Consider the following 25,504-nt stretch of genomic DNA (forward strand, 5'->3'; position numbering starts at 1 on the left):
AATTTATCTGTGTTCCATGGTTAGCAGAATTAAATATATAGACATTTTTGCATGTAACCGTTTACTTGATGGCATACGCCTACTGTTCTGCCTCCTCAAATGCATCTTAGTTAAATGATAAATAAAAATCCGCTTGAGCCATGTTAAAAGTCTTATGCCTCCTCAAATGCACCTTAGTTCAATGATAAATAGAAATCCGCTTGAGCCATGTTAACAGTCTTATGTGACTGTGTATACACTATACAGCATACTCCAGTGTTTAGCATAGCCACTCCATTTTACAGCTTCATTGTGTATGAGCTGAGCTGAAGATAAATTAATTGTTCTTCACATTGTATATTTTCTGTTTTGCATTGGATTCTGCTCAATATCTGTTAAGACTTTTAAGGGCCGAGGCTTTTCCTTGTTCAGAAAAGGTGTGTATAAAATTTAAGCAATCAATGCATAATTTGTGATTTGTTTTCTTAAGCACAGTGTGATTAAGTGGGTGTTTGTGTACTTGATTGGTGGCTTGATTACGGTGGTTTTATTCATTGTACCCACCAGAAACTTCGGCACCTGCACCTGTAAAGCAGTGGTTCTCAATTTTTTTCACATGAAGGACCCCTCTAAACTGACAAAGATTAGACCACGGACCCCCATTTGATAGGATTTTTGTCCCACGGTCCCCCCGATAATAAGATTGATGCTTTTAGATGTTTTATTACAGAAAATGTATAAAACCCACCATGACCAAAATAGTCATTGTGTTACTTATGAATGGAATTATAGCACAAATAAATTCCCCCCTCTTTTGGCTGAGGACCCCCATTTGAGAACCACTGCTGTAAAGTATTGCACTGTGATCAGGATCATAACAACCTTTTCCCTCAAAGTCTTGTCGTCAGTTATGACACGATTAAAACACACAGCTTTGTATAGGAAAATATTTATGGGAATGTCTTCCACTTCACAAGCTCAGCGCTTCATTACATTCAGTTCAATCAAAATCAGTTAACATCTGTAGTAGCAAATTGACCAAACTTTCTTTTTAGCATTGTTTTTATTTAATGAATATTTGAATGATTGTTACCAATAAAGCTTCTTTTTTCTGAAATACTTCCTTTAGCTTTTCGTGTGTTTTTGGCAAAAGCCAGAGAGGGCTCACTCTTATGACCATTTGGTAGCCAAAATAAACTTAATTATGTTTCTACATCAACATGCCATTTATCATCAATCTTTAGAGTTCTCTTCACAGATGCATTTTTTCTGTACAGTGGTTTGACAGCAAAATGTAAGTAAATATAAACTGTTAGTTAATAATGGAAACATTTTGGTACGCATAATGAAATGGGAACAGACTAAAATTGAAGCCCAGTGCAAAAACATTAATTTAAACATCTGTCTCTTGGCAAATAAAAGTGTCTGTAAATACTAATTTGAAGTCAGCCAAGGTCTGACTATATACTATCAAACGATTGATTTGGAAACATTCTGCAACATCAGTCCGCCCCTCCTCTCATTTTCCAACACAGAATGGGGGGGAAAAACCTGCCAATAAACCAAGTACATTTCAGTAAGTTCAATACAACGTGACGACATACAGCTCTGTATCTATGACATCGTAAACAGGGAGCAGAAGGTCAAGGGTCATCTAGGTGTCCTTGAAGCAAAAAGACATTCACCAAACACATAAAGGCTGAGTTACCTGCTAATGAGCTGCATAATCCACAAGCATAGGCATCACGCGGCTAAGAACTGATCCCTGTTCAGCCTTATGGACGTCAGGCTGAGTCCTGACCAGTAAACAGTAAACAAACTCTGTGCAAGTTGGCTCCAAATTCATAGTAAAGCACTAGCTAACATTCAAAAGACTAATACTAATATGGCTGTGAGCAACACAGAGAACCACCTCCACCTGTACTTTCGAAAAATGGCAATATCATTACAATATTCCCCAACAGGTAGGCTACTGTATTTAAGAAACTGAAAAATAAAACACCTCTTTCAAGATGCAACCAGTAACAAATAGTCACAAAATGATGTGAACTAACTTAGAGAATCAGGTACATGCAACTAACTGATAGTATTATGTAGAGGTCTGAGTATGGACCCTATTTGGGCCTGTCCTTGTATAGAAAATACTGTCTCTAGGATGCCACCCTGTGGTTAGTGTTGCAAGCAGCATGAACGAGGAAAACTGAGAAAAACACAAATCTTAAAATCCAAGAGAACTGCTGCTTGAATAACCTAAAATAAGAGCATCTGACAGCATACTTGCAGCAGTACTAACATCAAAGGTAATTTTTTTTTTTTTTTTTAACGTGTTATCTGTTATATCTTTCATAACTATTTCCTATGAAGTGTAAGGTATTTAACAAAATGTGTCAAAATGTCAAGTGCCAAAACAGTGCCACACAAAACATGTAAACGAGAGGAAATATGTAAAGGAAAGGAAACACACAAATTTGACAGGATTTCACAAAGGCAAAGTGGCTCATCTAGCATGTAGCAGTTATTCAACTGCTACTTTGCCTTTTCTTTTCTCTCTTCCAAAATGAACCATTGAGTTAGGTAGCTTCCTGTAGCTGTTACAGGAAAATGTGTAGAACGGTTTTAAGACCTTTTTAGTACAATACAGCAACTTCTTGAGACAGTGTATCGCAAAGTAAACAAAGCCAACATCAAATGTCCAGTAATTGACAAACACAGTAATTGGAGTAACAGTGCCCTGGCTCCCTCCAGCATCAAAGAGCTTTTGGCTTGAATGTATTCAATGTACACATTTCAAATAGTGCTAATCTTAGAGGCAAAAGCAGAAGAGACAATCATATCACAATCTATGAGCATTGTGATAGGGAGCCTGAAATTATTTCAACAGATATCCTGAACTGTGTTGAGTCTTTCTCACAGAAAATGTGTATTTGTATCTATTTGAGGAAAAACTCACGCATGTAAGTTGTGCTTGTAGCTTTCACACACTCCGACAAGACTGTCCTCTCCTGCGTTTTGCAATTGGTGAGCTTTGCTTTGCCTGAAGGGTCAAAATGAAATGGTCAGCTTGTATTGGGCATCTTTCTGTAAATACAGTATAACTGTACTGTAAATACAGTAAAACTCTGTACTATGGCCATTGCCATTATAACTATGGCACAAGGCATCAGTGCAAATAGACAATCTTCCTCCAAAGCATTCACCTTCACCTGACTGCCCCACCTGTGTAGGGGGAGTATGGCGGTGTAACACCCCCCGGAAATACAAATCAATCACACCAGCCCAATTTCAAACTAACCTCTCTAACCCCTGGATACAACAATGAGATAAAATGCTTATAGAAATATTGTATATAGATTATATAGCAAAATTATAATAGATATTCTCATAGGCGAGATCTGAGGTCAAGCTGTCAAATGTGTTCACAAACTGAAAATGACAGATGAAACTGGGCCAAAGAAGGAAGATAGAACGTAAGCAGCAAACGGCCTTCAGATCAGGTGATATTTAGGGGCGATGTGGGGAGTTCATGCACGGGCGGAGGCGGGCCCCAGGGGCCTGGGCGAGTCGTGGGGGGTGGGGCTCACGGGCGGAGGCGGGCCCCAGGGGCCTGGGCGAGTCGTGGGGGGTGGGGTCATGCACGGGCGGAGGCGGGCCCCAGGGGCCTGGGCGAGTCGTGGGGGGTGGGGCTCTCGGAGGCACTGGACTCGTCGTCGTCGTCGGTCTGCTCAGTGCTGTGGTACAGCATGAGGGCCTGGGTCTTGTGGGTGATGGTGATGGTGCAGGGGCCCTGCGCCCAAGGCTCTCCATCCACCTGCATGGGCATCCTGGAGCTCTTCAGAACCAGCTGGAGGAGAGGGCAAGCCATTACACAACATTTTAGTGTCAGGTGGTCGGGCCATCTATTACAATGTTTCCCCTAGAAAGATTTTCAGGCCTGGAGAGTTTTTCGAAAAGTACCTCGACCGCAACAGTGGGGGCCCTCGCTGGCGACGCTAATCTGTTCGCATCTATGTTGGCAATGGCATCCCAAGTATCATACATATGTATATATACTGTATAAATAAAGAAATAAATAAAAGGGAGCTAGGGCTCTGTTTGTCTGTCCCACTGATGACATCAGTGATGTCATAAATTCACTCACACACACACACACGAGACAGACATGCATGCACACACACGGTCCCAGTGATGATGTCATCAGTGATGTTATAAATTGTGACATAAGAGGTTGTGATGTCATCAGAGTGATGTCATAAGAGTCCCACAGATGATGTCATCAGTGATGTCATAAGAGCAAAATCAAGTCCCAGGGGCAGACACTGAAAGAAGTGGGAGTCTGGCTTCAGACCCCTGTCTTCAGCCATGGACAGCTATGCCTACCCCCATGCATGTCCACTACAATTATAACATGCGCTTGTGCGTCTAAAGGATATGAGCAGACAGCACATGCTTCATCAAATTAGATTCTGAAATGCCCTAATCAGGAAAATGGCACAGTGTAAGCTAATTACAGTGTCCTGTTCAATACCCAATTAGTGAAGTAACAAGGAAGTGCTGCGGTGGGCGAGAGAGAGAGAGAGAGTGTGTGCTTCTGACATCCCCTCACCCTGACAGTGTGGGCCTGACCCAGGCGTACAGGATTGGCCAGCTTGACCTGGATCTGAGCGCAGTGGAAGGAGCCAAACACTCCCATCACCTCCAGCAGACCATCATCCAGCCTAAGAGAGGAGATGCATTCAGAAAAACATGGCCATTTGATTAGTTGATCTAAAATTCCAGAGTCAAAGAGCAAGGTAAAAAAGAAGTCTCAGTCCCAAACCTCTTAAAATATGTTAATTAAATACACAATCAGTTAATGAGGTAATTTCTAAGTCACTAATCATAATGTCGTCCTGTATGGAAGTACGGGTCTTACCGTGTGGGGGGGCAGGGCTCATCTCCCATCCCCTCCCACAGTCTGCAGCCGCCTCCCCAGTAGCCAATGTTACAGACAATGATGCCTTCCAGGCTGGGCAGCTCCACCCGCTCCCCATCCAGCTCCAGCTGTGGAGGGAACACACACTCATATTGATATATTTGGGGCGGCTGTGGCTCAGGAGGTAGAGCGGGTCGTCCACTAATCAGAGGTTCCGTGGTTTGATCCTCAGTTCCTCCAGTCCGCATGCCAAAGTGTCTTTGGGCAAGATACTGAACCCTAAATTGCTCTCGGTGGGTGTGCCAGCACCCTGTGTGGTAGCTTCCTGCCATCGGCGTGTGGATGCAGGCATGTGTAGTAGAGTACTTTGAGTGGTCGGTAGACTAGAAAGGCACTATATAAATGCAGTCCATTTACCATATAATACACAGACAGACACATAGTATTGGTAGAATTTCAACTTACAAAATTAGAGGCAAAGCGTCACATCATGAAAAACAAAGCTAACATAGCTTATGCATTATCAGCCAGTTTTAGTTTTGTTAATTGCGACTTGAATAAATAAAATATGGTTTCAAATTCAAAATCATTAAATTGTTTTATATATTTATAAGAGGGGTTTTAGGAATTAATTTCACAGCAAAACATTACAGCCAAATATCTCATAAACTACCAAAACAAATTATTATAGAATTTTCCCTTAGAGAATTAGAGAATTATATAGTGGCTGATTTAAGAAGCAAAAAAGAAAGACGTAGCGTAATTCAGTGATTGTCAGCCAGGAGTACTGTATTGGACGAAATGTTTGCTGATTCTGCTTGTCTGTTTAAGAGCCACAGAGGTGAAAAGAACAATAAACAGAGAAGTTTCATCACCGTAACATGGCTACTGTACCTCAATCCTCTTATCCAGGTCCTTACATTCCTGCACTAAACAATCTTTGGTGCCATACAGGAAATATACCACCTGGAGAAAGAGTGGACATGTTTACAAACAGAAAAACATGTGCATAAATATCAATAAATAGCACACTGTTTCATTGAAATGTTTGTGACAATGAGGAAACAGTATGGCAACACTGCCACCATTTCAGGTATCAAACACATTCATTGTCCTTGTATTAATATTCAGACATTTGCATATGGAAATATATTCAAATGAAGGCGCTCTCGCTCTCTGACCTTGTTGATGATGCGACTGGAGAAGAAGGAGGGTGTTTTCTCGCGGTGCGTGTGGAAGTTGAGCGCCATCAGGGCGTCGGGACCCACAGAGAAGTAGTTATTCATGGACAGAACCTGGGTAAACACATAACATGTCATTTATTGATTATTATTTTTTTCCAGAATGTTAAGTCTAAGGAGCCAGAATGTGTCTACTACTGACTGTCACCTTTTCTTGATTTGCACAATGAACCCACACACCCAAACCCCTAAAACCTGCTTAAACGTCTGCCAAACACTATAAGAAGAACATTATTTGCAAGTAAAGCTAAGGCAGAATATTGATAGATGCAATTTGACATAAAGCGCAGAATGTGCCTCACCTTTGGTTTACGAAAGTAGATGCCTTTCGAAGCTACTTGCACTTTCCACCTGAAAATGATTATGTAGGCGATTAACAACAAAACACAAATGAGAGACGTTAGCAAATAATGAAGCCAGTACAGTACAGCTGCCCCACCTGTCCATTTTGACCACTTCGGCATCGAGGATGTTACGGAACACCTGTTCCACAGGAATCTCCCCGGCATACCCGGCACTCCAGCCCAACGTGTTGGAAAGGTCATTCCCTGTCCCCAGGGGCAGGATGGTCACCCGGGGGAGAAACTGGTCCTGACCCTGACGCAGGAGGAGGCAAGGGGAGCAGGGAGGATGGAAGCAGGAGGAGGCAAGGGGAGCAGGGAGGATGGAAGCAGGAGGAGGCAAGGGGAGCAGGGAGGATGGAAGCAGGAGGAGGCAAGGGGAGCAGGGAGGATGGAAGCAGGAGGAGGCAAGGGGAGCAGGGAGGATGGAAGCAGGAGGAGGCAAGGGGAGCAGGGAGGATGGAAGCAGGAGGAGGCAAGGGGAGCAGGGAGGATGGAAGCAGGAGGAGGCAAGGGGAGCAGGGAGGATGGAAGCAGGAGGAGGCAAGGGGAGCAGGGAGGATGGAAGCAGGAGGAGGCAAGGGGAGCAGGGAGGATGGAAGCAGGAGGAGGCAAGGGGAGCAGGGAGGATGGAAGCAGGAGGAGGCAAGGGGAGCAGGGAGGATGGAAGCAGGAGGAGGCAAGGGGAGCAGGGAGGATGGAAGCAGGAGGAGGCAAGGGGAGCAGGGAGGATGGAAGCAGGAGGAGGCAAGGGGAGCAGGGAGGATGGAAGCAGGAGGAGGCAAGGGGAGCAGGGAGGATGGAAGCAGGAGGAGGCAAGGGGAGCAGGGAGGATGGAAGACGTGTCATTACACAGATAATGAACAGGAACAGGTAGAGAGACACAGATAATGCAACATGAAGCCACAGCCACACTGACACATTGTGTCTGTCCATCTCCGCTCATTTCAATTCACTTTCAATGAGAGCCGTCCGTGGTCTGGTCTGGATGGGGCTGATGATGACTCTGTCTCTGTCAGATTTCCTTCCATTTCGACATAAATTTTTTGGATTTTGGATAAAATAGTGACCATTACAGGCTCAACGTTACAAGCAAAACAAAGAAAAAAACTGAGAAAGCCTGGTATAACATTGGGATGACTGAAGGTGTTCCATGTCAGTTTCTTTTTTAATTGATACGGTAGAGTCGGTTTCCTCTTTTTTTCTATAAAGTAGCTCCATTACCAGCAAAGCTAGGCTTGTATTTCTGCCCCTCCCACCAGATTGACATTCCAAATCAAACAATGGACAGCTATCAGTCAATAATTCTGTCCGTTTTGTGACATCAGAGTGTGGCCGCTAACCTGACACGCCAGATGATTTGCTACACAGGACGATCTGGGAGGGGCAGATGCTTTCAAAAAATACTTGGCAGGTGATTGGATTAACGATCTGTCTATCAGAGGCTAACTTCAAGCACTTAGGAGCGCCTCCTCCTTCCTCAGACACTGATTGGTCCGCACCACTGGCGGTTCGGAGTCAGACGCATATCTGGCAGCATGGCAAGATGGATTTCACGCACGATCGTGGTCTCGCAAATCCAGCTGCCTGGCAAGGTTATGTGACCGCCACCGTATATCGCATTAAAAAATAAATACTTGTAAAATAAATACTTAAAAAATGATGAGATGAGGCTAGTGCATAATCAAGTCTGTGTTTACGATATTTCAATTGAATAGCGAACCTCTCTCTCCCATCTCACCTTGAGCTTCATGGTGTCAATAGCATCCAGCACCCAGCCCACGGTGCCGTCTCCCCCACACACCAGCACCCGCACACTGCCAGGGGGCAGCAGGGTGCACAGCTGCAGGGCTTTGGAGGGAGGCAGCTGTGATAGGTCAAACACCTGGAGGAGGGGCGAGGGGTGGTACAGGAGAGAAGGCAAGAACAGGGAATGAGAAGGGAGAGGGAGAGGAGATGTGAGGAGAAGAAATTCAGTTCAGACGTATTAACAAGCAGAGGAGTCAGGAGTCAAGCAGCCAATAATCAAATCACTGCTTCCTTTGTAAACACTTAGCTGTTGAACTCATGTTGGTCGGTCACTGCCATTATCAGAGAAGAAAACACATTTTTCCTCCACTAAACTGTAAACACAGTCACAGTGGCTGACGGATTCCAAAATAAACAAGCCACTTCCATAGTTTTACTAGTCATTCAAATATTGCTTTTTAGCATGGGGAAGAATTTACAGATGATGGTTGATTACCTACAGAAGTGTCGTGTCAGACACAATTACAGTACATCTAAAATATTAAAGCATTACATTAACTTTAGAAATGAAGATGTTAATCTACGACGACAAATCAAATCAAGGCCAACAATTATGATTAATCATCAAGGCTGCTATACTGAGCAAAAATAATCAGAATGATCATTTTATATATATATATATAGTCATAATAAAAAACAACTAACCACCAGCCACAGATAAACTTTACAACTTGGCTGGTGTTAGTTTCTCCCCTGGTCATTACACACAATAGGTCCATTGAGACAGAAATAGAGAAGGGCAAACTGACCTGCACAGGGTTGAGGAGGGTGCGAAACTCTCCCAGCAGAGCCTCCCCCATGTTGTTACCGCTACGCGTGTTAGCCAGGACCAACACTGGAGTCCAGCTGCTACCGCAGGATGACGCCAGCTGCATAAACAAACAAACCAACCAACCGACACACACACACACACACACACACACACACACACACACACACACACACATAAAACAGTGGTAGGACAACACAGAAACCCCACAGAGGTGAAGAGCAGCCCCAACCCCCCCCCCCCCCCCCAGGCTCCAGTAATAAGTAAGTGGGGACCTTGCTGTACTCGTCGGGGTGCCTGCGGCGCAGCTTGTTGACGTGGTAGAGGTAGTGAGGAGGGATGATGAGGCTGCGGAACTCGCCCAGGTCACAGCGCTCAGTGTCCCTCAGGCTGGACATGCAGTCATCGTGCACCGTGGTCTGACACCACACACACCTGTGGAGGGAGGGAGGGAGGGGCCAGGTGAAACAACTGGTTAGGGAAAACTGCTTTTATTTAGGATGTTACTTTATTACACTACATTTGACAATGATAGTAGCAAATGCTGTTGGACTTGGACCTGTATATGGTTTGGCAGAGAGGCATATTTTGAGTTCTGGTATTGGGCACGGGTGACCTGGCAACCCTGAGCAGTGGGGCGAACTGGCACTGTTCTAATCTGACAGATTAAAATGGAATCTGTCAGATTAGAGCTGTAGAGCAGTGCCCGTGTCAGGTCGCTGTGTGTCTCACTGGGTTTTGGCAGCCAGGGAGAGATGGAGTACAGCAACAGCTAGCCCCGCTGACACGCTTTCTGCTAGCTATGCTAATGCTAGCTACCCAGAAAGAGTCCCGTCTGCCTGTGCCTACATAGACTTGCATGCAACTTTCGCTCCCAAGCTGCCTAAATCAGCGATACGGACGTATTTAAAAGTGCCACAGAAACATTTCAAATCCACCTACCGGTACTTGAGAACAAGGGTTCATAGCTTCTCGACGTCGGGGTTAGAAAGCTCGACGCTGCTCATAAATGCCTCTTTTCATCCGAAGTCCGTGCTGGTGATATTATTTTTTACCGAGCTTTCGACCAGAGTGGCGCTGTTGAGCGCTGTGATGTCTGGGCTCTAACCGGGAAAAAATAATATCACCAGCACAGACTTCGGATGAAAAGAGGCATTTATGAGCAGCGTCGAGCTTTCTAACCCCGACGTCGAGAAGCAATGAACCCTTGTTCTCAAGTAGGTGGATTTGAAAATGTTTCAGTGGCACTTTTAAATACGTCCATATCGCTGATTTAGACAGCTTGGGAGCGAAAGTCGCATGCAAGTAACCTCGCGTCACCAGGCTCTTCTCGGCGAGAAAGAGCCTGGCCTCCGTTCACAATTGATTATGTCACTCTGCCTGGTTCCAGCCTGGAGCCCGCCCTAGACAGGAAGTAACAGCGGATATAGCTCGTCAACTTTTAAGTTAACTTGACAATTAGACACAACGTATCAGAATGGCAAACAACAAAACAAAAGATGGACGTACCGAACAAAGTTTTTGAAGAAGTTCTTGTAGAGACATTGCGGATTCACAATCTCACATCTTTTAACCCAATACAGAAGCTTTGCATCAGACAATAGACCCTTCTCACGGGGCCATTTTGGGTCGAAAAGGCAGGGTAAACACAGGTGCAAGCAAAACACTAATGAGGCTTTCCAAATTCCAATCATGGAAGTTGGACACCCTCATTAGTGTTTTGCTTGCACCTGTGTTTACCCTGCCTTTTCGACCCAAAATGGCCCCCGTGAGAAGGGTCTATTAATCGAGGAAAGAGGCAACAAAGACGTTTTTTGCCGCACTTCCTTCCGGTGTTCATTCTGGTTCCGTGGTTTACGCCCCCATGACAAAAAGCGGGGTGAAAGGTGCCCAGACTACATGCAAGTCTATGTAGGCAGACGGGACTCTTTCTGCGTAGCTAGCTAGCATTAGCATAGCTAGCAGAAAGCGTCCCGACGGGGCTAAGCAACAGCCATTATAGATGCATCCTCCATGCACATGCAACTTAATGCAGTTTATTTCATAATTTACATACTAGGGCCTATCATCATCATACGCCTCATAATGTAGTAACGTTATAACGTATGTCTCTCAACTAGCTAATAATGAAGTTAATACCAGACCATGGCAGTCCTTGTATCTAGTGATGTAGATATCCAGCTGTGAATCAGCGGGAGAAAGTGACTCCTCCATCGGCTACACCTGTTAGCAGCATGACATGACGGACTACTACTGTACCTGAAGTCGCAGAGCTTGGGCTGTGTCCCGCATTGCTGTGTGCACACCGCACAGTAGCTGGCGAGCGGGACGTTCCCCCGGACCCAGCGGTGCTCCGGGGCCCCGTCGGGCCGGACAGGCGGGGCCATGATCTCCTTGCAGGGCAGGCTGCGGTCGGCGCGGCGCAGGCACGGCTCGTCGGCGCACAGCCCGCAGCAGTCGCAGTGGGCGCCCTGCAGGATGTGCTGGGAACACACGCAGCAGTAGGTGGGCTTGTTGAACAGGTCGGTGTAGTGCCAGCCGTGCTTGCTCTTGCGAAAGAAGTCCTTCATGTGTATCTTTCGCTTGGAGCGCTGGGCGCTGCACCACAGCGTGATGATGACCGGGACCAGCACGGCCAGAGAGGTCCACAGCAGCAGCGTCCACTCCTCCCGTGCTGAGGCCAGGTCCTCGCCCCCCTCCTGTGAGTCCCCCTCCGGGTACATGATGATGCTGCTGCTCGCTGTTTTAGCGACGACTGATGGAGATGAGCGGAAAGCAGTGAAGCAGCTACCGAGCTAGCTAACGTTACGTATGTAAACAGCACAACTGACAGTACGCAGGACGCGCGCGAGATGTTCCTGCGATACGCATGTTTACAGAGAAAGAACAGTAATCTGCTGCCGAATTAAGTTACCGTTTGTGATATAACAACTACGCAGCGAAATAACAGGTAAACGTTGAGCCGAGCCAGCTAACCTGGCTACACTGACAACTTGGCTTCAGCCAGAGAGTCAATATTCTGTCAACATAGCTCACCCAAACCTACTGTTCCAACCAGGAAATGCTTGTCCGCCAGAACGGAAGTCAGCTCGCACATGCGTAGAACTGACCTGTCTAAAGGTCAGTCACTGATAAGTGTTTTTCTCTGACACCTGACAGTATAAAAAAAAAAGTGAAAATACAGTCACTAATAAGTGGTTTTCTCTGACATCTGACAGTATTAAAAAAAAAAGTGAAAATATATAGGGCCTTGCTCAAGTGACATCACTGATGACATCATAATTGGTCAAGTGACATCCAATCTGCTGACATCACAATTGCTCAAGTGACATCACTGATGACATTATCACTGATGACATCACAGTCGTGACTGAACCACACCGCCGCCAACCACGGACACACACCACCACCCACTTAGCCAATTTTAAGATAAGATAAGTTTATAAGTTAGCATTTTTTTATTACTAGGGTATCGGCCCCGAAACCCTAGGCTCACTCGCTGTGGCCTCGCCTGCACTATTGGCATGCGCAATCGCCTGCTCTATGCGCAGCACACAATTTTTGCCAACTTCGCATCACTGAAGACATCACTGTCACAGATGATGTAACAATGCCTATGACATCACTGACTCATGATGTCACAATGCCTATGACATCATCAGTGACTATGACATCATCAGTGATGTTATAAGATGATTTTGGTCAATAATGATGTCACTGATGACATCACTGTTGTCATATACATTGTGAAATCATCAATAGGACAGAAATTTAAACAAACATTATTATTGGCCCTGTGGGCGAAAGCCTAGCCCCATGAAGATAATATAGAATGAATTACAACAAATTAACATTGAGACAAATACAACAGATAGATAGATAGATAGATAGATAGATAGATAGATAGATAGATAGATATAGATAGATAGGATCGATCAATCAAGAAGTGATGCAAAGATAAGACAATTCTCTAATTTCTCTGGATTTCTCCCCTGTATTTGGATGGAAGATGCAGTTTGTAAACTAGGCTACTTTGAATTATGTAAGCTACCTCTGTTATATACTGTTATGTCAAAATGTAGCCAACAATTCGTTTTTTTTTAATAAACTAACATCACTAGAATATAAACTAGACTGTAAAATGTTGTTACTGCAACATCATGGATTCAAGTCAATACTTTTAAAGTATTAATGAAAATGATTGTTGCTAAACTTGTGGCACCAAACTCTTGGTTGGGGACTATTTCACAATCAGCTGACTGACCATCATGGGCAAAACACAAAACAGCCTCAAAAGCCGCTTTTCTCTCCAAATGAATCTATTTGTATTGCCATCTAGTGGACGGCCAGATAACATACACATGGGACTGACTGATGTTTTTCCACAATTAAAAAAAAAATAACATTCAAGGTGTGTTTACACAGTATATGTAAATATGTTTTATATATGTTTGATATATGTTAAATAATATTTTTGTAAATATATTTACTAATAATACATAATTTTAAACATATTTTTTTCAAGGGGACAGTTTGTGGTGACATGCAGCAGGAGGAGGAGAGTTTACCACCCCACCCCCTACCCCCCTACCCCCACACTGTGGAGGGGTCTGGGAGCAGAGGAGCTGCAGGCAGGAGAGGTGAAGAAGATGAAGAAGCTGGTGGTGTTTTTCCTCTGTCTGGTCCTGCTGACCTGTTACTCAGGTAAGAAACTGCTGCAAATTAAACTAAGAACACAGATCCTTGAATATGAACATTCTGAAGTTAAATCAACAGAATACACTCATATTGAATGTATTAGCTTGTTGTTAGAACAGCAATTTTGACAAATTCAGTGCATTTGGGTGACTCAAATATAAGGATAATGAATAATGCCTATCATATCAGAATGATAAATTGTTGACCTAATTTATGTAGTTTTGCGCAAATTTGGTGGACCTTTTGTTATTTCACCAATAAAACAAAATGTACAGGCTTCATCAAGAAACGGAAATAATCTTAAACGGTTTCATTTATTTTGAACTATTATAACATTAAAATGTGCATTCCAATGTACAATTCATGAATTAATTTATTTCATTGCAGAATTTCTCCCCATGGAATCAGCATGCATTCCTGCTTTAAGGCCAATATGTGTAAAAATCAGCAGCATTCCTCATCTCACAAAGAAAAAACAAATCAATCTTTCCAAACCAGATAGCTGGTGAATGTGTGTGAGAGTGTTTTGCCACGTTGCTGTGAGAGTTTAAGGCAGCAGCAGTCCTGGTCCTGTGTTGACAGAGAGGCAGAGAGGGCCAGGCTGGCCGTCCTGGCTGACCGTCCCGGGTCACGTGCTGCGCGGGTCGGGCTCCCCGGGGAGAGACGGCATGAATGGGTACTTTGTTACCCTCCACCCAAAACCCTGGGCTGCTGAGAGGAGCCTGCCTCTCCCTCTCTCTGTGTGTGTGTGTGTGTGTGTGTGTGTGTGTGTCTGTGTGTGTCTGTGTGTGTCTGTGTGCGCGCGTGCGTGCGTGTGTGTGTGTGTGTGTGTGTGTGTGTGTGTGTGCGTGCGTGCGAGGGCACAGGGGAGCAGCTCCCTTGGGGCTGGCTTTGGGGAATAAACAGACCTCACATGAACTAGCTAAACAGATCACCAGCCATGGCTCACCACCAGCAGATAGTGCTGCTGAGGGGTTTATTTATGGGTTTGAATGCAGCTTTAGTGCAGCGAATGGTTGATGTTCTCCCTAATTAGCAAACACCCCCCCCCCCCCCCACTGAACAGATGATTATTATGTTCATCGCATAAACTAAACAACTCTGGCAGAGGTTGAGCTGAGAGCAGAAGAAGTAAAAATGAAGGAAATTGCTGCACACTCACATGTACAATAATGGGAGAATTACAACCTAACCTGGATATTTCCTCTAAAATCAGGCAGACTTTCGTGGCATTTTTGTCCTTTCTTTATCATTTTAAAGTATGTCCCACATAGCTGAGTGCGTTCCTACTTTAAAGTCATTCTCATCTAGCACCAGTAGAAGAGTTGGTCACGTTTATCACAAGATATGTGTCTGAACGTTTGATCTTTTTCCAAGCAGAGAAATTGATCTCCCTCTCTCCCCAGATGCCAACCCTATCATCAAGGAGAGCTTTGCTAAGCAGCTTCTCCGCAGCAAGAGGCAGGAGCGGCCGAGGAAGGCCGGACACCCTGATGAGCCCATGAGGGTAAGGGTCAAGGTTCAAAGAGCACAGATACATCACATACGGGCACATTGTAAGAGGTGGAAAATAACCAAATAACCAGTTATAACTACTCTGGTTATTGTACTTAGTTATTCGTAGTCTGGGTGGAAAAACCTTGTTCCATGTCATCCGGCTATGGGTGGAAGACACCCACAACATCCGCTGGGAACCAAAGTGCAGCTGTGCTCCCGCTCATTCCTTGCTTTCTGTTCAGAAAACATGGGCGACGCGAGTATCTAGCTACCCAAAAAGCTAAAAACAAACAAACAACTAAAACCAAATAATGGCATTGCTGCCTAAAGGGCTCATTATACTCGAGCAAGCTCTGTGGGGATCATTCTGGATTCATGAACCCTCATTGCTTGTCCTATAGGTGTTTGATACCACAGTACATTTGTATTTAAATTTTCAATTCTTATTCTTATGCTATGCTCTACATTTGTATGTCAACCCCCAAACTGTACTACTATACTGGTCAAACACTTTGCTTAAAAGGGAACTGTTTTTCTTTTGTTTTTGTTTTTTTTGACGGGTGAGATGTTCGGGGAGGGTGGGAAATGTTTTGTATTGTATATATTGCTGATATTGTGTCCTATTGTATCCATGATTTATATGCAAAATCTCAATAAACAAATGCTTTCAAAAAATAAAAAATAAAGAAAGCTGCATGTAGAAAGGACCATGCTTGGAAATAGCTTCACACGCTTTCACATACACAAACATTTCTATTTTAAACTTTTTCCCTCAAAATAAACATCCATTTCATGCATAAGAGAACTCTAACGCACAGAATTACACACCGGTCAAAACGGTAAAATGGGGGAACAAAAACACTGTGGCACACAAAGTGGAAGATCCACCGGAAGACGGGCGGGTCTTCCTGCCTGTAGTAATGCATACCAGAGAGAGCCTTTATTCAGAGGTTATTCGGTAATTATAGGATGTTAAAACTACATTTACTAGCCCCCCATTCAAAACACACAAAAATGATTTATTTGATTTTACAAAGTTGATAACCCTCAACTCTGGTAAGTCTTGAACCTCTTGCACTTGCAGCTTTGTTGACATGTTAGAATATCTTTATAATTTGGACTTAAAATACATATTTGGACTTGAGTTTTTTTTTTTAGTACTTGTATCTATTTCAAAGCTATACTTTTCTGAATAAACTCACTCAGTCACTCACTTCACTCACTCACTCACTCACTCACTCACTCACTCACTCACAAACACACACGTCTATTGAAGTAGCAGTAGAGAGTCTACTAAATGAGGGGTTTTCAACTGATTGTGACCCAGGGACCACCATTCTGACACAAGAGAAGCAACCTGAGGAGGACCACTGGTGTGAGGAAAGGGCTTGAGATTACATGGAAAAAACTACATTATTGAATGCATGGTCATTGGTCAGGGAGCACCTGCAATGCCTTCACGGACCACCAGGGGGCCACGGACCACCAGTTGGGGGGGGGGATTTGTACTAGAGTAAAGCAGTACAGTAGTAAATTATTTCAGCACTCTTTCCACTTGTACACATTTATTATGTCAGCCATTCCCAACCTGTGGGCCGGGGCCCACTGGTAGGTGGAAAATGTATTGCAAGAGGGGCGCAAGATGCGAAACATTACACTCCTCATGATTTGTATTATTATTATTATTATTATTATTTTGTATGAGAATGCATTTCTCCATTGTTGAATGATACTGTTATTTAATTTGTAATCAATTATTTGTTAATTAGCCCATTCAGCTTATGTTCCTTATTGACAAGGTAAAACAGACAGGAAGTCGTAACACAACTGGGTCAAGTGGGCGGGGCTACATAAGGTGAATATTGCAGACAGCCCCTCACTTTTAGTTTCTGATTTCTGTGTGGTGCTGATGGACAGCTCATTTTATAATGACATTAAAAAGTGCTCTGAGAACGCATTATTTGGCCTCCATACTGTAACTGTTTACAGTCAGGTGTGGGCCGTGAACATTTGAGAGATTTTCAAGTGGGCTTTGACTCAGAAAAGGTTGGGAACCGCTGTATTATGTAATTTATATTCACACTACTGTATGCACTCAGTCCATGCATGGTTCCTACGTAGCTCTACTCATCTCTATACAGTTTTACTCCGGTTGTGTTGCAAGGTGTGAGAATGAAAGCATGCATGAAATGTGGAGCCTAAAGTGAGTCAGAGGAGCGTTGGCTGGTGATTCCCCATTCAGCTACATTTTCTTGCAAATGCTTAGCAGGCAGCAAACTAAATCTATCACCGCACACTGTGTTCTTTTCTTTGCCTCTGCCTCACCCCCTCTCTCCTCTTGTCTGTCTCTCTTTCTCTCAATTCAATTCATTTTGCTCTATCCACATGAATGTCAAAGCATCTAAATATAAATAGAAAATAGCTAGAGAGAAAAAATACATAACTAGAAAAAATACATAACTGCGGCTGGATTTAGAAAGAACAGATCAGTATAATCACTCTTATCTCCTCTATTTATCTCTCTCAATTCAATTTAATGATTACATTTATTCAAAGCACAGCAACAAAACATAAAATACAAAAATGTATGAAAAAAACATATAAACACTAGTATCAAATATACAACAGATCTTTAGACTGAAATGAAAATGTGTCTTCTTTACAATTACTGTCTCTCCCTCTGCCCCCCCTCTCTCCCCCTCCCTCTCCCTCTCTCCAGGAGCATCTGCTCCACATGCAGACTCTGGACCAGAGGGCCCAGGAGACGAACCTGGAGCACTGGCTGAACCCTCACTGCTACCCACGCTGTGACAGGAATTACGGCTACCCTGTCTGACCGTCTGCAAGGTCGCTACTCCTCACTGGCACTGCACCACACATATACAGTACAGTGTACGTACATACATACATACATACATACATACATACATACATACTTTTACACTCTCAATGGTGCACAGTGTTATAGCCTACTCATGTAGCCTATAGTATGTATGTATAATATACATACATACTATAGGCTACATGAGTAGGCTATAACACTGTGCACCATTGAGAGTGTAAAAGTCAACACTATATTCCAGTGTTTACAGAGTTAAAGGTACACTATGCAACTTTTTAGGGCCCTTTTTTAACATTCTTAAACTCTTAGCTCTGACAGAGCTCTTGAGGAATATCAGTTGTAGAGATAAAATTAGTTTCATGTACTTGAAAGCCATGATGGTTTGTTTACATTTGTATTGTTTGTAAACATTGGAGCAAGACTGCTCTTCAAGAATATGACTTTAAGATGTAAAAAAGAAAAAAGTTTGTTCATGTTTGAAGGGCCCTAAAAAAAGTTGTATACCATTATACCTTTAATTTAACATCTGCCTCAGAGCCACATCTATGAGTGGACAAACAGCTCTCCAATCAACACTGCTCAACTCCAAATAAGAGTCACTGAAACCTCAACACCTGGGGAATCCTGCAGCATCACTGTGACCTATGGGATTTGTCATCAACCCTGCCTCTCTCTCTTAACCTTAATAAGTAAATTATCCAAAATAAAGGCAAAATGCCACCAAAAGATTCTTGAAGAAAATTGAGCACCTATTAACTGGGAAATAACAGGGGGGAAATGCCAATAATAAAAAGTGAGACTTTGATACACAAACAGGCAAACAAAAGCACAATTTGGTTCATATTCTTTCACACGTCCCCCTATTATTTTTGTCTTGCTTTTCTTTTTGCAGCAGCCTCCTTCCTGTCAGCATGTAGGCTAAAGCTGAATGGTGACACATTAAAAACATGTCATGGCAGCCTTGTGACTTGCTCCCTAGTTTCTCAATGTCTGTCTGACCCGCTTCCCCCTCTGCTTTCCACAGAAGACCAGTGCTGACAACATGGACTCAACAATGACTACAGGGAAAATGCTATCTTGAATGAAGCTGTTATAGTCAGATGGTTCTTTCTATACCCTCTCTCTCTCTCTTCTCTCTCTCTCACTCTCTCTCTCTCTCTCTCTCTGAAACCTCAGTGTGGCCATTAATGAAGACTGCTGAATAAATGGCCATGCATACGTGTATTACAGCTAGTAGTCCTATACTGTTAAGTATAGTATAGATTATTTTTTAATCTCTTAATAACAGGATAAAATCATGAAAATGCATGTGTAGAACAAAATAAAAAATGTAAATGCACGAGTGAGTGGCCTAAGTGTGTTATTTGTTTATTTATGTATTTGTTTATTTATTTATTTATTTATTTGCTTATTTGCTTATTTATTTATTTATTTATTTATTTATTTATTTATTTATTTATTTATTTATTTATTTATGTGGATCGGCCACAGAAAAGGCCTACAAGCAAATAATCTGACCTAGAAACAAAAATCTGACATGAAACCTTCAGAATCGGTTCCTGCTCAGAGTTTGACCTCAGCTGCTGGAGAGGAACAGTTCTGACCCGGGCTGAAGACTGCGGTTCACCCCGACTCGACCTGAGGTTACGTCACTCTTTAGTGACAGTGTGGTAACCGCGCAACCGCGACGACACCGGTTCGAATTCTATAGCCTATGCCTATATCTGATCTTTCCCCCTTTTCGCCTCTATACGTCTACATGCCTAATGAAGCAATGGCATTATCAATAATCTTTCAAAAACAGAAAGACTCGTGCTTTCCACTTCAGATCAGGAAAATTGGTAGCCCTATTTGGACCCTGCCTTTGGCCATTGAGAAAATTAATTTAGCCCCCGTTCTATTTTTAATCTAGAATGTGCAGCCGACATGTCGATTCAGACTAATAGGCCGATTATCCGGCTAGCCGTTGGATTAGTTTAGGGCCTAAACTATTAGCTTCAGGTCTATTTAGTCAACTAAACTAATAGACCTATTATAAGTCTATATGAGAATAACGGTAAAACTGCGGGGGCATAGCCGCATAGGTCCGCCAGGCTGCTGCACAATGCCATATAGGCTATATTGAGTTAGGCCTATAGGCTAAATGAAAAGGCCACGCCTGCCCTAAAATGTTGCCTCTATACTGCTATGAAATTGTCAGTAGGTGTTGCAGTTGCGGTCTATATTATATAGGCCTACATATTTTTACTTAGCTATTTATTTTCGTGTTGGTGTCCCGTTAGCTATAGGCTGAATGATTAGGCCTAATGAGCATGCTTTCCCGGTTTCACCTCTGGGAGAGAGAAAAAAAGCCTAACAAGCACAAACTAGATTTAGCAATGCGCTGTTGGGCGGAAACCCCAATTGGTGGTTTCTGTAGCTCTGCTGACTCGCACTTGTAGGCCTATTCATTGATGATTAGGCTATTTGGAAGGAGCAGATGGCCTACCTGTTTTCATGCAGTGCATGTTAGGTGAGCTGCTGCCTGGTCCAGGGCCAGGCCACGAGCTAAAGGCTAAATGCCTGATTATGATTCCTCACTCCATTTAAATAGGCGTGTTGTTTTCTAAAGATAATTATCATATTATTACACACGAGGAATTTGAATTTATATGCCTAAAATAATCATACTAATTTAGATTGCGGACTTGGCTTAAAGGGAATGCCTATCACATAATAATTCATATAGGCTTATTAGGCCGTCATGTTAGGTGTACTGCCTTCAAAGGGTATTTCACATAGCAAGACCGAATGGCTTGCTTTTTATTTAAATTGATGAGTTAAGCTAAATAAATTAAAAACTTTACAAAAAACACACACACAAAAATGAGAAATTCAAAATAATTTATTGGAAAGCCCTAAAAAGCGATTTGAGACCAACTCTGTGATTATGTTGTTACATCAAAGCTTTATGGAATGAAAATGTAGCGGAGGCCTACAGCAACAGTAGTCCGTGGCGGCGCGTTGGCGAGCCAGACAGGGCAATTAGGGCGCCACGCCACTAGGGGCGCCACACTTGTCTTGATAGATTTTATATGAGGAATACACTGGCTACATTTGTCGGATTCTACAAATAAAGAAAACAGAAAATTAACATAATAAGCCTATGCTTTTGGAACATTGTAGCTCCTTGTTTTACTGAGACGTTACAGCAGCCGGTTGAGTTCTATAGTAGGCTCACACAACTGGGAAGGATTTAGCGCTGGTTTTGAATGAGAGAGTGTGCGTGAAGGTAAGATGCTTTGCATGTTAGGTTATTTCATTAGTCTACTTTTTGCTGGGATGTGCTATATTTAGTGTAGGCTATAGGCCTAGTGTTTTCCTTTGTTTTAGGTTGAGCATTTAGCAATGTGTGACAATTGTTAATGCACTTGGCATTTAGCCTGCGTGATGGTGACTAGGCCTACAGCAATTTGGCAACAAAATAGCCTGCATGTCAGGAGGAGTAAAGTAAAAATGTACATTCACTCACACACACACACACACACACACACACACGAACACACACACACACACACACACACACACACACACACACACACACACACACACACATCATAGTAGATTTATAACGTGTGCGTATGTTTGAAAGAGGGAGGGAAAGAGAAACTCTGGTCGATGATAGTATATGTCCATTGTGTGGCAATAACACCATATAGCTAGCCTTGTATAAATTGTAGGAACTCCCCCTCCCTCCCTGCAAAATAACTGAGTTGGCAACCCAGACAGCGTGCGGATGGGCAGTATTTTGCCCATGGGCGTCTGATCGGCACGCAAACACGTTAAGTGCAAAAATAGCCATGCATCATCATGGAAAAACTCATAACGTGTCTGTCTTGAATTTATGAATTTATTGGCTTATTTTGTTTACAATTAAAACTGGAAGAAACATTACAACCTTTGCCGACAGATGAGCTCGGCCTTTTAATTTGAATGCAACACAAACGTATTCTTTCTTGATTAAATTATTTTCCAAAGTGCTTGAGAAACGTTTTTATTACTATTTTTAAATACAGGGCCTACATACTCAAACGGACCAAACTGCAGGCCAATCATTTGAAATTATACAGGAATGGGGTCCAAATATAGGCCTCACCTATTCTCACTCAATTTATCAGCTTGAGATCAATTTGCTTGTACAGTGCAGGCTGACACAGATTAGACTGAAAAATAAAATGTATATTCTATAAATTGTCACACTTGGAAAATAGTAAAATTCAGAAGCTATGTACACAAGGTTAGCCAGCTGCAGCAAAGGGTATAGGCCTACATGCAACTTTTTTCATGTCAACCAATGCATGTTGTGAAATGGACTTCATTTGATTTGGTCAATACATTAAATAGACGTCCAACTTTATAATATATACACATATGCACATTCTGTAATTTGCCTTTATACATTATTACATACAAAAACTGCTTTGCTTAATCACACTATATCTCCTATAAACTTCAAAATGATTTTAATACAAGTTTGAGAGAAACGACGAACGCGGTGGAAAATAAATCATCTTTTATCTTTGAAGAAGCCTTTGGAAGTGCTGCTCTCCTTGATGGTGACGGTCAGGAAGTTGCTGGTCACGTCCGTCACCAGGATCTTCTCCACGTTGCTGAGGGTGGGTCTCCACGTCACTTCGTCCAAGTCGTCGAGGAGCCTGGTCGGTGACGGCCGCTCCAAGAAGGAAGGTTTATCCAGGTGTGAGAGCTCCACAGGCGGCCTCTGGCTCTGGCTCATTTTGGACTGGTGCTTGAAGTGTGCCGGTGCCAGGTAGCTGGAGCTGTCCTTAGTCCTGTGTGACTCCGAGCCTGTCCTGTGCGGATGGAGGTTGCGGGCGGAGTACAACTGCTTGTACGTGCCTCCGCCGGAGATGCCCCGCATGTGTGTGTGGTGGTGATGGTGGTGGTGGTGCTTGTGGGACAGTTTGATCAGTCTCATCTCAGATGCCCTCTCTTCTCCACCCCCCTGCAGCTTGGCCAGTTTGTGGGCACTGTAGCTCAGCGGCCCCTCTGCTCTCCTCTTGTGGGACTCGGACGCCGCGGGGGGCCCAGAGCCGCCGTCTTTGAACCGCAGCTTTGGCTTTGGGCCTCTTTTTTTGGGTATGTGAATGAGTCCGTCTGGGCTTGGGGGCTGGCGATCGCGGGCCGGCTCTGGCGGCCGGACGCGCACGCTCTCCCCACGGTTGACGGTGCTGGGCGGGAAGATGGTGGGCACGACGGCCCTCAGGCCCTCTCTGGCCCGGGGGGTAACAACCGGCTCCGGGGTAGGGTAGGTGACACGCATCCCCCGCACCGCCTCGCTCCTGAACTCATAGGACTTGGCTTTAGCTTTAGCCTGAGCCTGATTGGAAAAGAATGAAAATAACCACCTTTTAAAATTATATGCTCATAAAGCCTCTCCATTCCACATATTTAGATTAATTGTTATAGTTGGTTAATTTCAATTAAGGCCTAGATGCCTAAAGTTGGGCACAACTATCACAATCAGTCTAGATAACTATTTAATAATAATGGAATGTAATAATGGTGTAATAAAGAGGTGATATGGGCCTGGAATTAGCCTATGTTATAACTGCAAAAACAACAACAAACAACAAAGAACATGAACAAACAGTGTATCAGGCTACAGTTTCTATTCGTGAAATTCCACAACCCCCCTTTTTAAACAACAGCCCTGTCAACAGAGACTCTGGTATTTAGTTCAAGATAAACTGCCGGTCATTAAGCAATTTTCACGGTTCGTCGTCCTGAAAAGCTTAAAAGCTCTTGTTGATCACATGTTATGATGCTTTACTCAACTGATTCCATTCCAATTAAACAACACTGTATTTAATGAGTTTCTTATAGACGAATACATGCGAGAGAGAAAAACGTTTTTTTTAACAAAAAATTAGGACTTTAACAGCACACCGCTTCAACAGCGGCTCATAAACAATCACGTGGGCCTATAATTTGGCCATAAATAATGTTAACAAATAACCAGCTCTTGCGGGCCAACAACAAAATGGAAATATACATGCAGAGTGCCAATTAGCTAACACAAGCCGAAATACACATCCATTATTAGGTGTTAATGTGCCTGATTAGCATAATGAAGGAACCGTGTGCATATAATCTTTTCTTTTGTAATTAGGCTACAGGTGCCGAACACGACAGTGCAATTTAAGTATCCAGATTGAGAATGCACATGGCATATTACATGGATTTCTTTTTTGTATTGTATGAGAATTTGACTTGTTTATGCAATTAGCCATGCACGCCATGAAAACAATAAACACATTTACCTTGAGGAGGAATGTCTTGGGCTTCGGTCCTCTCTTTTTGGGCCCATACAGTTCCCTCTCACGCTCCCTATGGGAAATAACAGCAGACACCCATTTTGAGTGTCAGGGGAGCGAAGTGCACCGAGGACACCTTTCATTTATTGGACATGTTACATTCACCCCGTGCAAAGGCCAGACACATTTAAAACGTTACCTTTCCTCGAAAGCAACGAAGAGGCGCGAGTCCAAAATGTTCTCCTCCGGTTCCCAAGTGCTATATCTGCGGAGGAAAACATGAATTGACACTGAGAGGGAAAGCGCCGTCTGCACACATATAACGTTACACACAGTAGCTGGCCACAGCGTTAGCCTGCAAGCTAACATCTCCAGCATGCTACGCTTTACTTTGCCACTAAACGGTAATCCGGGGCTGTTTTGCTAGCAGCGTTAGCGGGCTAACGGCAGCCTCGGCGGAGGAGACAGCACCGACACCCGGGCTGAGGACCGTAAACATGCAAGAGACACAATATAGCAGCACTTACTTGGGAGACCAGCCCTTCCATTTCACTAGGTATTCAATCCGACCCTGCGTGCCATCAGAAACAGAAAGACCACTTGGTTAGCTTGCAATAGATATATAAACTAGTGCAGTGGTGGTGCATTAAATACAACGATCCACCTACCCTCCTTATCCTGCGTTTGATGATGGACTCGGCAGCGAACACCCTCTCCCCGACAGCAGACAGCTCCATGTTTACTCCAGGCTCCAGTACTACCGTTAGCTTGCTGCGCACTAGCTAGCTGGGGCAGATATTTTTCTCCAGCCAGCCACTCTGAATTCCCGACAGACCATAATACTCTCGCACACAGAAAGACGTCAGCGCATTTTTTACAGCGTTGCCTAGGAACCAGTCGGTGGAACCGTTTGCGGAACGCCCATTGGTCCAGCCGTTGCTACGTGCTCGGGTTGCTAAGTGAGGGGGAGGAGCCGGAGCGTGCACTTGTGTGAATTCTTGGGGGAAAATGGAGGCGTTTTCGCGCGCGGCACAGCGGCCGTGTGGAACATTTCGCGGAACGGAACGGGAACGCGTCATCACATCAGAACGTTATATAGAGA

At 43.7% G+C, this 25,504-nt stretch overlaps 3 protein-coding genes across 3 annotated transcripts; 1 reads left to right on the forward strand and 2 right to left on the reverse strand.

Moving 5' to 3' along the window:
• Positions 1-2,253: 2,253 nt before the first annotated feature.
• dgke (diacylglycerol kinase, epsilon) lies at positions 2,254-12,077 on the reverse strand. The gene is made up of 11 exons (XM_083656093.1): positions 11,311-12,077; positions 9,327-9,486; positions 9,032-9,151; positions 8,215-8,358; positions 6,572-6,729; positions 6,435-6,483; positions 6,073-6,186; positions 5,786-5,857; positions 4,892-5,019; positions 4,583-4,694; positions 2,254-3,820 (listed from the first exon to the last, which is right to left on the reverse strand). Exons 1-11 carry the CDS (start codon positions 11,772-11,774, stop codon positions 3,608-3,610), a joined length of 1,734 nt encoding a protein of 577 aa, XP_083512219.1. The 5' UTR covers positions 11,775-12,077; the 3' UTR covers positions 2,254-3,607.
• A 1,521-nt stretch (positions 12,078-13,598) lies between these two features.
• On the forward strand, positions 13,599-19,430 carry cUnh17orf67 (chromosome Un C17orf67 homolog). Its single transcript, XM_083656094.1, has 4 exons — positions 13,599-13,755; positions 15,156-15,256; positions 17,966-18,093; positions 19,113-19,430. The coding sequence occupies exons 1-3, from the start codon at positions 13,701-13,703 to the stop codon at positions 18,080-18,082; spliced, it is 273 nt and encodes a 90-aa protein (XP_083512220.1). The 5' UTR covers positions 13,599-13,700; the 3' UTR covers positions 18,083-18,093; positions 19,113-19,430.
• A 2,608-nt stretch (positions 19,431-22,038) lies between these two features.
• On the reverse strand, positions 22,039-25,154 carry cbx8b (chromobox homolog 8b). Its single transcript, XM_083655453.1, has 5 exons — positions 25,071-25,154; positions 24,930-24,973; positions 24,602-24,667; positions 24,409-24,475; positions 22,039-23,465 (listed from the first exon to the last, which is right to left on the reverse strand). Exons 1-5 carry the CDS (start codon positions 25,137-25,139, stop codon positions 22,635-22,637), a joined length of 1,077 nt encoding a protein of 358 aa, XP_083511579.1. The 5' UTR covers positions 25,140-25,154; the 3' UTR covers positions 22,039-22,634.
• Positions 25,155-25,504: the final 350 nt, after the last annotated feature.

This window comes from Poromitra crassiceps, assembly GCF_964638095.1.
Source record: "Poromitra crassiceps genome assembly, chromosome: 19".
Lineage (NCBI taxonomy): Eukaryota > Metazoa > Chordata > Actinopteri > Beryciformes > Melamphaidae > Poromitra > Poromitra crassiceps.

Excerpts from the sequence above, each read along its gene's own strand:
- cUnh17orf67 (XM_083656094.1), top strand. The coding sequence starts at position 13,701 with ATGAAGAAGCTGGTGGTGTTTTTCCTCTGTCTGGTCCTGCTGACCTGT. Across the intron at positions 13,756-15,155 it reads CCTGCTGACCTGTTACTCAG|ATGCCAACCCTATCATCAAG; the intron begins GTAAGAAACTGC and ends CTCTCTCCCCAG. Across the intron at positions 15,257-17,965 it reads ACCCTGATGAGCCCATGAGG|GAGCATCTGCTCCACATGCA; the intron begins GTAAGGGTCAAG and ends CCCTCTCTCCAG.
- cbx8b (XM_083655453.1), bottom strand. The coding sequence starts at position 25,139 with ATGGAGCTGTCTGCTGTCGGGGAGAGGGTGTTCGCTGCCGAGTCCATC. Across the intron at positions 24,668-24,929 it reads TGGAAGGGCTGGTCTCCCAA|ATATAGCACTTGGGAACCGG; the intron begins GTAAGTGCTGCT and ends TTTCCTCCGCAG. Across the intron at positions 24,476-24,601 it reads TTCGTTGCTTTCGAGGAAAG|GGAGCGTGAGAGGGAACTGT; the intron begins GTAACGTTTTAA and ends TATTTCCCATAG.
- dgke (XM_083656093.1), bottom strand. The coding sequence starts at position 11,774 with ATGTACCCGGAGGGGGACTCACAGGAGGGGGGCGAGGACCTGGCCTCA. Across the intron at positions 5,858-6,072 it reads CCAGTCGCATCATCAACAAG|GTGGTATATTTCCTGTATGG; the intron begins GTCAGAGAGCGA and ends CTCTTTCTCCAG. Across the intron at positions 3,821-4,582 it reads GTCAGGCCCACACTGTCAGG|CTGGTTCTGAAGAGCTCCAG; the intron begins GTGAGGGGATGT and ends CCTCTCCTCCAG.